Here is a 16,394-nt window from a genome sequence, read left to right as displayed (position 1 = left end):
CGTCCCAAAAAATAATATGCCAAATCTAACTGAAATATGACTCTAACACTATGTCGCTTTCGCGTCCAGTATAATTCAGCGATTCTGATGTCATAGTTTTGGTTAGTTAGGGCTACTCATAGGTAAAGTCTGTTCATAGATATAAGAAAGTGATTAACTGATACGAATTAAGGAAAAACCCGGGAAAGCTGTTAGGATGAAATATGGCCGAACAGGTCCGTACTTTGCTTAGAATTTGATTATTTGGGGTTTTGTTATGAAAGGTACTAAACCTTATTTATTTATTTATTTATGTATTTATGTTTAAATCTAAGATAAAATTACAAATTATTTTTATTACCTACTTAAATTACTTAAAATTATTCATATAATATATCAGTATCACTATCGCTATCATCGCCTGTTATTATTTGTTCTATTTATTTGAAATATGGATATGGTGATGTCTTCATGGTAATCCAGAGAAGAATCTTTAATATTTTTCACAGACAGAGAAAGTGCATTTGGAATCCAACCATCTTTAGAGCCAGCATGGAAAATAGTTATTCTTTTACCTCTTTTTGATGGCGCGTTTGTTTTACACTTATCAGTTGAGTCAACCCAATCTTTTTCCGGGGTGTCATAAGTGTCGAACCAGGTTTCATCCAATTCAATAATTGGCCTTTGTGGTTCTCTGTAAATCCTAATTTTTTCTACATATTCTGCCACATTTAACACCGGTTTCATCTTTTTCAAGCCTTTCCAAGCATCTCCTGAGATACACTAGACTCGCACATATTTTGCATAATTCGCACACGATTCAACACACGCTGTATTACACACGAAATAAGAATGATTACTAATAAACTTAAACTAAGTAGTATACCAAACCAAAGAATATAGGTAGGTATAAAATTATTCTCTATTACGGACCACAATTTCACCTGAATTTAAATTCCGAAACTTTAGGTAATAATCTTGATGCATTGTATGTTAATGACCACCCTTGGATAATCCCATTAAAAAGCAATTGGTCACTTTCTTATATCTATGAACAGACCATACTCTGAAAATTATAACGTACCTGTTGAGTTATGTAAAAATTCGCTCGAAAAGGAAACTTCTTAAAGTCATATTAGAAGTAAACCTAATTGAGAAGTTCCAAGTTTATACTTAAGTGCAACAAATTACATCGAGCGTCTCATGCTATCTGCAATTACGTAATTTCAAAATGAACCTAAATAAATTCTTAATAATCTCTGTCGGATGAGGAATTCGTAAGTACTCGGATAGTGTGGCTTGAAAAATTGTAGCCATTGTGACTGCCTTCTCTCAATTTCTACTATATTTTAAATTGTAAATCGGCCTCCAGTTATTTCGTAATAAGTGAAAACTAGCACTAAATCAATAAGTATGCGTCAGTGCTGAATAGTTTCTTTATAGATTTATCGCATTATATGTTAATACTTATTTGTTAATGTGATTGTATACAAGAACCTGCATCGAGTATGTCAAAAAATGTAAAGTTAGGTAACAAACCACCGGCTGTAAGAGAAATGAAGACATTTTTGACGTCCTTTTTCTATCAAAGACATGCATATCAAGCTGCACGCAAATTACTTCTAGTGTACCATAGCCACATGTCATGTAAAAATCACTAAGCGCCTGTCATCAAGCATACTTAATAGCGCTAAACGAAATTTTCAAAAACTTTTTCTTTTCCTTTCTTCGGCTGTCATCGCCATTAGCGTTTAGTTTAATGTTGGCGGCCAAATCCATTGTACTCGGTCGCTATTTCATGTTCCTCTCTGAATCCAAACTATTTACTTAAAATATGGCAAGCGATTGTGTAAAATTTTGCAAAGGGCTTTCGCCGCCTAAATCGCTTTACGTCCGCGGGGATTTCGACTGGAAATCAGTCCTTGTTAACTCTAATTGCACGCTAGCTGAAGTCGCGTATGAAAGACCCAGTTAAATTCGTCTTGGCGATTACGTCGCAGGGCGGGGACGTCGAAATGGAGGGGGAATGATTTAAGTTGTAATTAGGTGTCCGTGTCGATGCGAATAGATTTGAGCGTAAGCAAATTATTTCGCGTTCTACGTTTGCCTCAGTTAATAGTTCAGGTTAGCCGAGAGCTACGCCATTTTTGAAATAACGTAGATGGTTTTGGTGTAGGTTATGCGCGTTGACGTAATATAGAGGGCAGGAATCTGAGACGTTCGATGCCGTTATAGGATAACAGACTTGAAATACCGAGTGCTCCTGCTGCTGACATATTTTCTCGTAAATATGGGAACTAAATTACTCCGGGACTTACATTAATATTTCTTCCGGGATCGTTTTCGATCAGTTGCCTGGCGAGATCCTTGCAGGACTTTCTCGACGCGGGGGGCACCTTCGAATCATCTTCCCAATACCTCGAAGGAGCGTGACCGTAGAGGGCAGCAGGAGTTGCGTGCGTTATCCTCGTGTTCGTCACTATGCCTGTCGATTTTCCTGCAAAATAAATGAAAAATGAAATTTACGGAGGGTCAGGCCTGTGAAATATGATCCAAGGTGATAGTCAGAATAATCAATCACGAGTATTTACAAAGAGGTACTCTGTTCAAGTTCACTACTTTGGTATAGCGAGAAATACTATGACCAAAGCGACACAGTTTATGCAGGATAATTAATACAAATTCCTATTACCTCCTACAGGAAAGATTTCTCCTAAGAGTTCAGTGATGAAAGACAATGAATGTTAAGTAATACATTAACCCTAGCCAATAGAGACGGACACTGATGACGATCTTTTACTCACACATAACGCTCGCTGCTTTCCAATTCATCGAATTATAAAATTGACCTCCGGGGATGAAAAGGGAGAAAAAAAAACGGCGATACATCATCCGTGCGGGTTCATAAATCTTGTTCGCATTGTCGTTTCGTTTCCGATAAAATCGTCGGCAACCGTAACAAACTTGTGGATCGTCCGCGTTATTCTTTCGCAACGGGTTGGCTCCTATTTTTTCGATCATTTGTGTTTAGGTACGTGCTCGGAAGTGATGGGAAAACGGACGTGGATTCAGTTCGATCGCGTGTCCTTTGGATGATGGAGTATTCTATCTGATAATGGAGTTCTTTCGATGTTAGAGCCGAACAATTTTAGTCTAGAGTTCCTCGGGGCAAAGTAATTCTCATAGTACATGCGAACTCTGAAGCTTATTGGGAAGATAACGCTTTGTTGTTTTCTGCAAAAGATGTGAGAGAAGTTGACCACTTCGAGAACACGATAGCAGATCTTTGCTTCCCAGTATTCCATCAAACCGTGTTGTCGCACTGGACAACACCAGCAACCATTCGGCAGGAAAGGAAAAAATACCGAATTCATCATCGTCTAAAGAAGTCATTCAAATTTTTTTGCTTGAAAATGATATGTATTTTGAAAATTGCTATACAAAGAAGCAGCTATTGGAAGTTCTTAAGAAGTTTGATAAGAAGTATAATACGGAAAAGTTGGCCATGGAGCGGTTATGCAAAGTTGTTCGTCTTCCACCATATCACTGCAGTTTTAATCCGATAGAATTCAGGGGCAATGGAATTAATTAGAAGTGAAGTAGAAAAAATATCTGCTTCTAGTTGGAAAAATATGTAGAACATGTCATCGAAGAAGAAAATGTTTACAGAAATCGACTAGAATAACTTTTTTTTTATTCTAACATTATTTTATAGCTAAATTTATAAAAATTTATAAATTTATATTTATATTAAACATTTTAAAGTAAAAACAGATTTTCCACTGCATGAACTAATAATAATCGAGAAAAGTACCGAAGTACGGTTCTGGAACATCATTGAGAATTTGAGAATCTATTCATTGAGGGTTACAGAGAGAAACCCAAGCGAGGCAGGCCTGCGATTAGATCCCGATAAGGATTTACCAAAGTTAAATACCAGATATGTCTCTTTCTCTTAGGTGAACTATACTCTTGATTCTGGTGTAACCAGAAATGAACTATTAACACACTAATAAATTTTTCACATATATAGAGGGGAGAGAAAAAAATTCTAAAAATGCCTAACGGAACACAACGCACGAATAATTTTGAATATGACGTGAGCGCTAGACTCTATACCCCTAACATAGCCGAATACGGTTTATACTGCGCATCCGGACGTGGAACATTGGCAAAGATTTTTCGCGAGAACCCGAATGGAACACATCCAAATTTTCCCTCCGAAGGTGTCTTAGAACTGGCCGTACTATACTACTAACAATATTACCAAAAAAAATATAGTGGACATTCCTGTAACTCCAAATGGTCTAAGAGTGAGTTGTAAATAATTTTTATGCTTCGTAATATATTTTATGAGCCACTTAAATATTTGTAATTACTTTTCTCGGAGGTTAATGGCAAAGATGATGTGTATACAATTCCCTTCCGAGGATACCGTTAATTCATAAAGATTAACGACACAGCACGAAGCATTCTCAAGTTGGAGCAGAAATATGAATATTCAACGTAGTTAAACGGCTCAGAAAAACGCGAAGCTTTTAGTATGCTTTTCGGTCGATTAACGCGGCTACGGTAGCGATCCTTTCACGAACATTCCGGGCAGGTACGAATTTTACGCGTTTCGAACCTTACAAGGTGTGCAATTTGTTTTTGACACGACGGGAATGAAAAATCAAACCCGCGCCTTACCAAAAAATTCGCCGTATCTCTCATTTGACTAATGCTTCTGACCTGGGGGCTCCGGCAAAAAATCTCCTTAGAAAACTCGCGGGCACACAATATGGAAGGTTTCGTTCCATTTGCCAGGATGTTTTCACCGCGAGTATTGGCGAGATGATTTATTTGCTACCGAAACGAGAATGCCGGATTTGAATTACATTTTTTTTTTGAGGAAAGGGGATGTTTACTCGAACCGAATCAAAAAAATCTCGCCAACAATTTGTCGTGGTATATAAAACGTTGTTACGTTCGGTAATATTTGCAGTAAAGTAAAGGGTTACCTGCGTATCTACGTCTTATAATTTAATTGCAATTCTCGTGCTAATTCCATTCTGGTTTGTCTCGTACTTTAATTTAAATCGATCCTAATATATGATTTTGATTGCTTTCTTTTTCTTTATTAGTTGTGTATTACGGACGCTGCTTTTTGCTAGTGACTTTACGTTGCGAATGTTATCCTTTGCCTCTGTGTTCGGATGCATAAAAATGTAATGGTACATCGGCAGAATATCGAAAAGACTCGTTTAACTTTAGTATTGCTCTAGAAGCTTGTTTTAAAATCAATCTTTGGGCAGTAAATAATAATGAATATTATTGATCTGACCAAAAGGTTATTTATTCATACGTCAATGAGCCGGTATATGACATTCTTCGTTGGTTACCGCTACGTCTAATATGCAACAAGTAAAGCGCGTTAAGTTTTTATTTATTTTATTTCGCTCCCTAAATGCCGTAGCTGCCACCATGCCATTTATTACAGGGTCATAATTTAATATTTCTTTGCATTCTTTTCTTTTATTAACAATTAGTTCTTATTTATTTTGTTAAAGCTATCTTTATCTTTATCTTTACCAGTGGCGCCCAATAACCCACTCCTACTCTCCGGTTAACTTAATTTATTTTGGTTGTCTTCGAGCTAGGGCATAAATTTACACACACCTACACATCCGTTTTGACCTACTTGATGCTTTAATCATTGACCTTATTAACTTTGTTAATATTAAAATTTCAATTTTCAAAAAACAAAAAACCTGGCAACGTAAGTATTCGTGATGTCTTCAAAGCGCCATATATATTTGCATCCGAATACCAAACAATTTCATAAGCTCGGAATGAAGCAAAACCGCCGGCGTTCTTGAGATCGTAATAGCAACCGTGCTCCGGGACGTTCAAGAGATAAACATCCAAATTTAGCTGGGGAACGATATTTTTTGCTGTAATTGAAATATGAAAATATGCCCTTGCTAGGGCATCCGAATACCCTCTCGAGCGTAACTCGGGTAGAATAAATTGTTATTCCAACAACGGAGGTCCTTACAGTTCCGGCGTTTTAATTGAAGCAGATTTGTATCTTAGCGAGCGTTTTACCAAATTCATTACCAACTTAATATACTTAAGGGGTAAGTAGATGTAGGGACTATTACGACGCTGCGTTGTTTTCTATCTTTTGTTAATTTTAGCGAGATATCTCTCCACGGCTACCGTAGCGAGCCGTTCACTTTGCAAGTAGTATAGTAAAACAGGTTCAAAGCCACTTTTGGTGTGAATTGCCATAAATGTTGGGGAAATCTTTGAGTTTCGTTTATTATCAACCAGTTTAGTGAAGGCGTGGGTTTTATAAATGCCACTGGATTAGTTTCATTTGAAGTTAACCTGATAATTATTGTAATCTCTAATAGGAAATATTTTACATTTTATTAAATTCTGTTTTATTCTTACTGTGAGGCAGCTGCATTTTATTTCCTTTGTCCATGGAGATTGGCGTACTTTAAATAATTGATGATACACATTTGTTATTTTAAGTATAAGTAACTTCAAATGTCCCAGGTCGGTGTTGGGAAAATCATTGTTTTTTTAAATCATGAATTTTTTGATTTTATTTTTCTTCCTGAAATTTCATAAGAATATGTATTTTTCGTTTTTTGGTAGCAATTACAAAATATTTTAAAGCCACTATATACAATATAGTACAATATACACCTTCCTTTTAGACACTCGAATGTCGCCTCCAGTTCCACAAAACTCATGACAAATTTGTCAAGGCTTTGGAAATCTCCACATAGTCCAAACAAAGAAAAAGAAAAAAAAAATGAAAATCAGTCTAATTTGAGTAGTTTCGTAATGCGAACATCAACTGCTGAGAAAAAAAAGATTGACAAACAAGTAGCAAAGGCAATTTTTCCTACTAACTCGAGCTTTCGATGCATTGAAAACTTAAAAAAGTAAGAAAGACTTAAGACCTGGACAATATGACTGCTAGCTAAAATCTTTTGCGGCATATAACGCCGCATACATGGCCCTCGTTAGGAAAAGACGGACTCAAAATTTATAACTTATGACTGCCCTCCATATATCTAGATTTTAGTGTGCAAATACTTACAAACCCCAGACGTCAAAGAATAGCACTAATTTTTTTAAAGTATTTTCCAGATAACCATCTAGCTAGAGCAAAATTCAGCAAAACAGGAGGTAACGCTTTATTCCATCTAAGTGAAGTGCGATGGAATAGCGTTGTTGATTGTACGTCACTCAGTGGGATATATTATATATATATATATATATATATATATATATATATATATATATATATATATATATATATATATATATATATATATATATATATATATATATATATATATATATATATATATATATATATATATATATATATTCTCACGTATTGATTCACGGATGGAAAAATGTGATGACACTATATTCCGGGATATCATCCGTTCGGATGCAAGATTTGCAGGATTCCAGTCGGAGTTCAACGAGCGAACGGATGATATCCCTAAATATAGTGTCATCATATATATATATATATATATATATATATATATATATATATATATATATATATATATATATATATATATATATATATATATATATATATATATATATATATATATATATATATATATATATATATATATATATATATATATATGATGACACTATATTTAGGGATATCATCCGTTCGCTCGTTGAACTCCGACTGGAATCCTGCATCCGACTGGAATCCTGCAAATCTTGCATCCGACTGGAATCCTGCAGACGTTTCGCCAAAATCTCACTTGGCATCTTCAATGCTCGCGCTCCGTGTTCGAAGTGTTTTCGGAGCGCGAGCATTGAAGATGCCAAGTGAGATTTTGGCGAAACGTCTGCAGGATTCCAGTCGGATGCAAGATTTGCAGGATTCCAGTCGGATGCAGGATTCCAGTCGGAGTTCAACGAGCGAACGGATGATATCCCGGAATATAGTGTCATCTCATATATATATATATATATATATATATATATATATATATATATATATATATATATATATATATATATATATATATATATATATATATATATTATTAAAAATCTGTGGAGCAAACAAAAATTAAATTGATTCGATCATTTATGAAAAGGTAGGGCTCAAACATGCAGCACAAGAATATTTAGGCATTTTAAAAGCAAAATCAGTTGCTGTTGATGTTTTAGAGAGAAAAAACGCGGTAGAGCAATGGGAACATTTACAATACATCTTCGACAGTGTTGTAGAATTACCTTCATCACAAATAGAACAACTTTAGAAGTAACTAATAATTTATATGGAAACATTGGACGTTTTTCAGTAATAAAGTTAAGCACGATTTAAAAAAATGGAGTTTGATTTAAATCATGATTTTAAGTTAAACAAAGCAAGTGATTTAAATCACTTGCATGAAATCAGCCCAACTCTGCCTATAGGTTAGTTTAGTTCAGTGGTCAGCTGCATTTTTTTGTACATATTTTATATTACGAACTACTAGAAATAAAATTCTGGGAACAGTTTTCGTGCCCTCTTTTCCTCTTACATCATATGGGCGTGGCGTTTGGTGAGATCAGCCTTAAGTCCACTGCTTCAAATGTCTTCTAAATTCAATTACTGCACAGCGGCCCAAACTGCGCCTTTTTAGACTCGGCAATGCGGCAAACGTCTGAAAGGTAGGTCCGTCGTTCTTTAACTTCAAAGTGATAAGGCGGCGACAACGCGGAAGTAATTTGTCGGCCATTGCGTTCGACGGATAATTGGCTGGATAATAATAGTTTCCGGAGACCTGTTGCAGCGACCTTAAGCGTCAACGGAATTTAATTTTTTTGCTCCTTTCCATAGCGAGAGGGAGACCGAGAGACTAATAAGAGGGTATGAAAACTGGAACAGTGCGGTAAACCAGAGGCGTGCTCTGTGATATCACTCGGATTTCGTGCTTAATGGAATATTGCGAGAAAATGAACAAAGCTCACTATCCACTATTCCAAAAAAACCGAATTTTAATATTCAATTGTTAAAGCTTCATAAATCTCTGTTCTGTCTTTAACCCACTACTTGGCGTTACGGTTCGCGATAAGTTCTGAAACAAAGAGGCGCCGTAATTAGAATTGGAAACTGGAAAATACGGGCGGTAAGTAAACCAATGAAGGATCCCAGATTATCTTTAATACCGTATAAGGAGGAAAAGGGGATAGGGGCGAGGAGAAGCCCCCCTCGGGCTACATAATAATATGGTCTTCGTTATCTCGCAGAATGGTATTTTTAATTTCGCCAGGGGGCCTCGTAATAAACTGCCAAAATCTATTAAAGAACTTCGCAAACTTCTTCAAACTTCTCAAAGACCCGTCTCGCCGCTTAAATTGTTCCGTAAGGCTTTTCTTCTTCTTCGGCGAGTGAATAAGAAAGTGGGTTAGAATGGGGGCGCACGGAATCTTGTGCGTTAAAGGACATCGGCAAAATTAAGCTCGTAGGCCGTTTTTGGCTTTGTCTAGTTTTGGTTAGTGTAATAATAATAATAACAATTATTTTCCCTGAGACAACTATGAAATTGTGAAGGAATAGACAAAATACATAAAAATTAAAAAAGCATTTACTCAAAAAAAATTAGTCTAGACTATAAAATGTTTTCGATAACAAAAATGTTTATAATCGCTATTTAAACTTTAAAGTTTTGTCTCTTTACTGCAATGACAAATTGTTAAACATACGAACACCTAAATAATCAGGTGACCTCGAAGCCATCGACCTTACCGCTCTGTCTTGTATGCTTAGAATGTTCGTCACCAACTAACTTAATATTCGAGAAATTGTTAAGCAATAGACTCGCCAGGGTGAGAATTTTGTACTGGCCAAATAAGCCCCTACAAGGTGTAAACTTGGAAATATGCGCAATACGCCTTAATATACGTTTTTGCTTGATCGGCAAAAATTGATATTATAACGTAATCGGGACTCCACCTTCGCATAGTATAAATAAATGAACTGTTAACTGTTGCCTAGTTAAAATCCCACGAAGATTTATAAAAAGATAATTTACACTATTTACAGTTGAAATAAAAGTATCACAATGAGATTTCCTAGAAACCTCACAGTATCCCTACTTCCGATAGTGTCATTAAAGTTATCACATTGTTTTTCAAAATTATCAAACCTTATTATTTGAATTTTACTTGCATTGAAATATTGATCACTTTTTCCAAACCATATCATCAATAGATCGAGTACCCCACAGCACTTCTCTGGGAGGTCATCGTCATATCCACATCACAAAAAACGTATCAGGTAAAATAATCAAGATACAATTTACATATAATATGAAGAGTACGGGGGCTAAAACTGAACCATGAGGAACACCATTCTCCATGCGTTGACTAGCTGAATTTACACTTTCCATTCTCTGACCTTTATAAAACTTAAGGGATACAAATTGAGAACGATCTTCTAAAAAACTACTGATCCAGTCTAGGTGTTTACCCCTTATACCTAAAGTATGCAGAGCTTTCACAAGTTCCTTAAAATTAAAACATTGAAACGCTCGACTTAGGGCACACATCGTCCTCCATCAAAGAAATTATCCCACGAAAATAGGAACAACCAGCAGTTGAAGTGCTTTTATCTTTTCTGAAGCCATATTGGTTATTTATAAAAATATAATATTCATCTACAAAATACATTAATCGCTCTGAGATAGCATACCCAAGCATTTTAGAAGAACTATTTAAAATTGTTACACGACGATAGTTCTCCGCTAAGTTCTTAGACACAATGCCACTTGGAAAAGATAGACTTACCAAGAAGGTTAGCGGATCTATTATCAAACTCAATACTCTTTTTAATAAAAACGTTGGTATGCCATCGGGTCCAAAACACTTATTTTTTTAATTCATGCTCATCCTCCATTAAAGGTAATATATAAAAACCAGACCAATACTTTTGTTATCCAACTGAAAGGAACTGACAATATTTCTGGCAGCATCTATAAAAAATTAGGCTCATTCTCGATTTTATTACTCTGTTTACTCGTTAAATTAAAGTTCTCAACACTGGACCGACAATAATTCGACATCTCCGAAATCTCCCTCCAAGCGGCACTATAAGTATCAACAGAATCCGAAATTTCTCGCTGATAATTTCAGAAACTAATTGTTTATGTTTCTTAAGGACCTCTATATATACCCTTTTCAATAGTGGATTGCACTGTTTCAGAACGAACAGATTTTGAATTAGCACTAGACGCCTTAATTTCATTAAATCTCCATTTTATATTTTTGGATGGCTCACTAACGTACAACCTTTTTTTATGGAAAATGTAAACTAAAATAATACCAAAAAGAATATAGTAAAAACTATTGAAAGCACTGTCCAGGTCCGTCCCGGAATAAACATGAAACCCATGCTCCAAACGAAGAGATATCTCAAATACCTGGAGTCTTTGGTAGGTAGAAGAATTGATTACATGCAAGAATTTTAATTTTGTCGAATAAAATTTTATGTCCAGTTTCGTGAATGGTTCGGCAACAAGTGATGAGTTTGTCTTAGTCGTAAAGCTCTTTCGTGTTCTTTGAGCATTGTTGATATTTTTCTTCCTGTCTCTCTTGCTGCATATGCATGGAATTCTGTAAACTCCTGGCATCTCAAATGGAATTTTGTCTTTGACGGACCAAAGATGTTTGGACAAAGATTTTTGGACAAGTGGTAAATCTGGTTTTGAAGTTATACTTCTTTAGAACTTTTGATATGTGGTCAGTGATATTTTGCATGTAAGGAAGGACCGCAGTAGCAAGTGTAGGATTGCTTTCGCCCTCAGGTTGTGGTGAAGTGGAACGCGTAATATTAATATTAATGTGGAAATTATTAGAGAGAGTAGAGAAGAGCAGTTGGTTCAGTGACTCGGGCTACCTATAAATAACCTATCTATAAACAACCTAACAATCTTAACCGCGACTCATGTCTTTACGTGTCACCAATGTGGGAATCAGTCATCCGAGACGATGTTTGGCTCATTTGGCTCCGCCCCCTCAAACTATATATAAACAGGTACAGAGTAAAATGCGAGCCAGTTTCAGTCAACCTCTGAAGAAATCAACAGGCTGATTGGCGGAACGTCATCAAGTTCGACTCAGCAAAAACCGAAGCAGGAGGTATCCAGAAGTTTTGTAGCACACTAACTTTGTTTATTTGGTTCTGTTTTGTTTGAATTGCAGAAGCCCGGCCTTCATTATTTTGCGGTTTTTTACACTCATTTTTATTGGCAATATTATCACTTTTTTATCGACTGATATTAAAAAGTTTTATCTTTTTATTCAATAACAATACTTTTTCATTTAACTCATGAATGATTACGCATTTTTGTTGCGCGACATATTTAAAAAATCTGTGTAACAGCGTAAAAAAATTCATCTTCAATATTTCCAAAGTTTCCACAACAATTTGCAGTTGTTTAGTTTAATATTTTTGCATTCCACAACTTCACACAACTTTAGTGGAAGCTAGAATCACGCACTGAATACTTTAAAGGCTTAACTGGGCAATCCTCACACTTATTACCCGCGGAGCCATCGGAATCCTGACACACCGCCATCTTGCCTAGACTTTTTCAATGCGACCGAGCACGCAATATACCCGCCTCTGCAAGCTTTGCACTTTAAACATAAGGGTTTTGAATGTGCTCTTCGATGCATAATTATCACAGCTTGTCAGATCTACTTTGTCATAGATGCGTTCTGATGTATCACTGAGATTGTATTAATGTCTTAAGATGCGTCGTATATTCGATATAACCCCATCTTCTGTACGGCTGAACGTTGTATATTACCTACAGCTTGAAATGCGAGATTCTAATTCCAATTCCAGGAAAGGAATTCATCTACCGTGGATCGCAATTTATGCATCCCGTGTGTGTACACTTTTATTTCCGCTTCGGCCCTTTGAAGCTCGCGGGAGAATTTAAACAATTTACGGCAAAGAGGTTTACTTAAGGGCCCCTCGGGGAGAGGAAAAGGCTCTTTCCAGTCGGATTTAAGGCCTCGACGCCTCGGGCTCCGTCAAATTGAAAACCCGACAAGGTTCGAATCGCGACGAACGAAGTCTCGAAATTAGCCGCCGTAGAGCGTCTTGCTGGCAAAATGTTCACGCTTTAATTACCTGATTCCTGAGCCCAGTCGATCAGGGATGGCACCCTCGAAGAAAAACTCGAAAAGCAATTCTCGAAACGCCCCCTCGCGTCCAATCCGACAGTCTCGAAGTTGGTTTTGACGCCGCACATCAGCGCCGTCGCGCAAGCTGACGATTCTCCAATCTGCGCGTCCATGTTGTACGTCTGGAAGCAATAGCCATGTGAAAGTTAAACATAATGTTCTACTAATGTCTTCAGTATGTGCTGCAGATTCAAAAACATTCTTTTTTTTTTTTGATAATGACGCTGTAAACTAAAAATATTTTTTTTAATGAATATGTTATTTTGTTTTTTTTTTAAATATCCAAAAAGCATTTTGAGGTATCTTTCTCGTATCTGTTAATTAAAGAGATATTCTAGTTTTGTTCGAAGAGAGAGAGATAGAAAGAGAGAAGGAGAGAGAGCTGTGATATCCAAGATGTAAATAAAATAAACAAGGAATAGACGAATACAGTGGAATAAACAGGTTGTTTACTATATGGGATAAATTCAGGGTAGCAAAGATATATAAGAATGAAAGTCCCGTAGGAAGAAGACCACCGAAGAGATGGACAGCTAGCTAATTCTCGTTGTCACCTGAACAGTAAGAGGCTAGACAAACAGGAAACCTTTACTAATAAATTACGGAAGAAGTTATAAGACTAAATGATGTCATGGTGATAACAGTAAACAATATCGCTGTTTCTTAAAATTAAAATTAAACAAAAAGTTGAAGACGAATGGTGAAATTGGATCTTTTATAACAGTGTTGAGAATAAGACGAATCCATAATATTGGGTCACCTTGTACCTCCTAGTTCAAAAAACGAACCCTAAAAGAACTGGTAATCAGATCTCGTAGACGCAATCAATCTACGCGGTCGGATATTAAAAAAAAAAAACGTTCAATTCGCTAATGGCGGCCAAAAAGTCTCGCATCCCCCGGGACGCGCATTACCTATTCAAAACTGAAAATCAAACAAGATGCGTCGAATGAGGCCATGAAAAGTTTGCGGACGTTCTGGCGCTATCAAATTCATCGCTTTATGCGGAACGTGCATACGTGATAGAAATAAAAACACGGGAATTAGCATAGGATCGGGGAGACCGGGAGACGAGAGAAAAACATTAAATTTTCTTTCAATGCGGAAGCGAGGGGTACGGGGCTGTAAACGTTTTTTAAACGCGATAAAAACGTTTCCCGGAGGGCAGTCTCGCTTTGATGAAGGGAGCTTCGTTTATATACCGTATTTACCGATCGTGAGCTTGTGGATTACCGACTACGGTCAACCCGTATGCAAATATGAATCGTGATGGAATCAAAGTACCCTCGGGGGTGGATAAAAAAGGATCTCCGATTATTTAGTGGTCTTTATTGAACTTATCCGACGAATTTAATTAAACCCAAATTTGTAGATCTACGAAAATCGACTTCGCCGCATTTTTCGACATGGCGGTAGCATATAAATTGATTAAAACATGAGTGAGATTCGAAATTAAAATTATGGTATCCGATGATTACGAATGATTTCATTTTTAATATTTCATTTGCAACGTGTCTCCAAAGAACAGTTTATAAAACTTGAAGTTTAATCAAATAACATAAACTTCTGCGAAACTACTTTAAATAGGAAAACAAATAAAATTTTATATATCAAAGGACTGTTATCATGAGAAAAATATATTAACTCAGTATGTCCAAAGCTTGGAACGGTGGGATCATCATAGAGGAGTAGTCAAAGAATTAAAATAGCATATCATTCAAACTTTGAATCAGTAACAAGCTATGTTATATATTACTGTTAGACTACGTATGAAAACATCGTACACATTGAATGTTTATGAATGTTCAATCTTTGCCCATAAAAATTCAGAGTAATTTCAAGAGCTAAATAACCCCATGTATAATGCAAGAATTTCATGGGCATTAAGTAATATAATAAGTGCTTGGAAAGGGACTATCAAGAGGATACTAATTGAAATTGAAACATACGCAGTGATTGAGTTTTTCAAATAAGATTCATAATCCAATAAAACAGTAATTTAATGGGACCTAGATTTATTTTACCAATTGCTTATTTTTGTGATTTGTTTCGGAAGCATTGATGAAGCGTAACCCAGATGATTGGAGATAAGTAGCCCTGTTCCCACCACTCCAATTTTCTTGAAATGTAGATTGTATTAAAATAAATACAGGTACATTTTTTCTGTCAATCTACTGGATAATATAACGGAACAGAGCTATTTCAACCCATACATTAAATAATATTTGAACTTTACGAGGAAGAATCAAGAAGATTTAAAAATAGTATTACAGAAGCATGTGGAAGTTTTTTTTTAAATTAACAATAATTAAAGAATGAAAAAAATATCTGTAGCAGAATTACTCTGAAGAATGTGAGACAAATTTTAGCAGAACCAGTGGCGTACGGTAAAAATTTGGACTCGAACGTTTGAACGAAAGCTGCCAATGTAAATGTAATGAACGTTAAGATCGTGTATTTAAACCAGTGGTCGTTCGCAGACCTGTCAACAAGTTGTCCGTGACGTGTGGAATTATATCCCCGAAATTTCAGTCAGCGTTTGGCGCGTTTCGAGCCCCCTCGATATTTAAATCGTAAATTTTCCTGCCAAATTACATTTCCACCCGCGATAAAACTCATGTCGAGCGTAACACAAATGATTTATAAAACATCATACGTTATTCATTAACGGGAAATATCGATAAACTCTTTTGATAAATTTCATTTCGCATTAATTTTAATTAACGATAAATAAATTAAATATTTTGTTTGAATTTCCTCGCCGCCGGCCCCTCCGCGCCGCGAAGGGGAGGGAAGGAAGACTATATTCGCATTTGGTTGCCGGACAGTCCGATTTTGCGCCAATTAACTCACCGCCTACCAAATGGGAGTTAAAAGGGATTCGGGAGCTGCATTAGTTATGGAACAATTTGGCCGAGAGCGGACATGTTTGAATAAAACAATAACGGCGCCGCAGACTTAGAAAGTTACGACTGGTCTATTTGTCTTTAGGATTAACAAGAAAACTTCTCAGTGTTGCAAGCTTATTGTTTGTTTATCCTCTGATGGAAACTCTACCGGTATGTTATAGCAAGATTATAAATATGATAAAAATAAATAAAATATAAATTAAACAACATTGGCATAAGCAAATTTTGGGTAAAATGATCCCAAAATTATTAGAACAGGCATGTGATCGCTATTTCACAACA

General features: G+C 36.2%; 1 protein-coding gene across 1 annotated transcript in view; it reads right to left on the bottom strand.

The window, feature by feature from the left end:
• The window catches only part of LOC132700509 (alkaline phosphatase-like), a 132,860-nt gene that overhangs the window by 45,543 nt on the left and 70,923 nt on the right, over positions 1-16,394 (bottom strand). Inside the window, exons 4-5 of the mRNA XM_060667874.1 lie at positions 13,151-13,325; positions 2,298-2,476 (exon numbers count right to left, since the gene is read on the bottom strand). Coding sequence (XP_060523857.1) covers positions 2,298-2,476; positions 13,151-13,325 — 354 coding nt within the window. The remainder of the gene's footprint in view (positions 1-2,297; positions 2,477-13,150; positions 13,326-16,394) is intronic.

This window comes from Cylas formicarius, unplaced genomic scaffold, assembly GCF_029955315.1.
Source record: "Cylas formicarius isolate icCylForm1 unplaced genomic scaffold, icCylForm1.1 PGA_scaffold_4__25_contigs__length_36172078, whole genome shotgun sequence".
NCBI lineage: Eukaryota > Metazoa > Arthropoda > Insecta > Coleoptera > Brentidae > Cylas > Cylas formicarius.
Note: the sequence above shows the minus strand (reverse complement) of the source record. Positions and strands in the feature narration are given on the sequence as shown.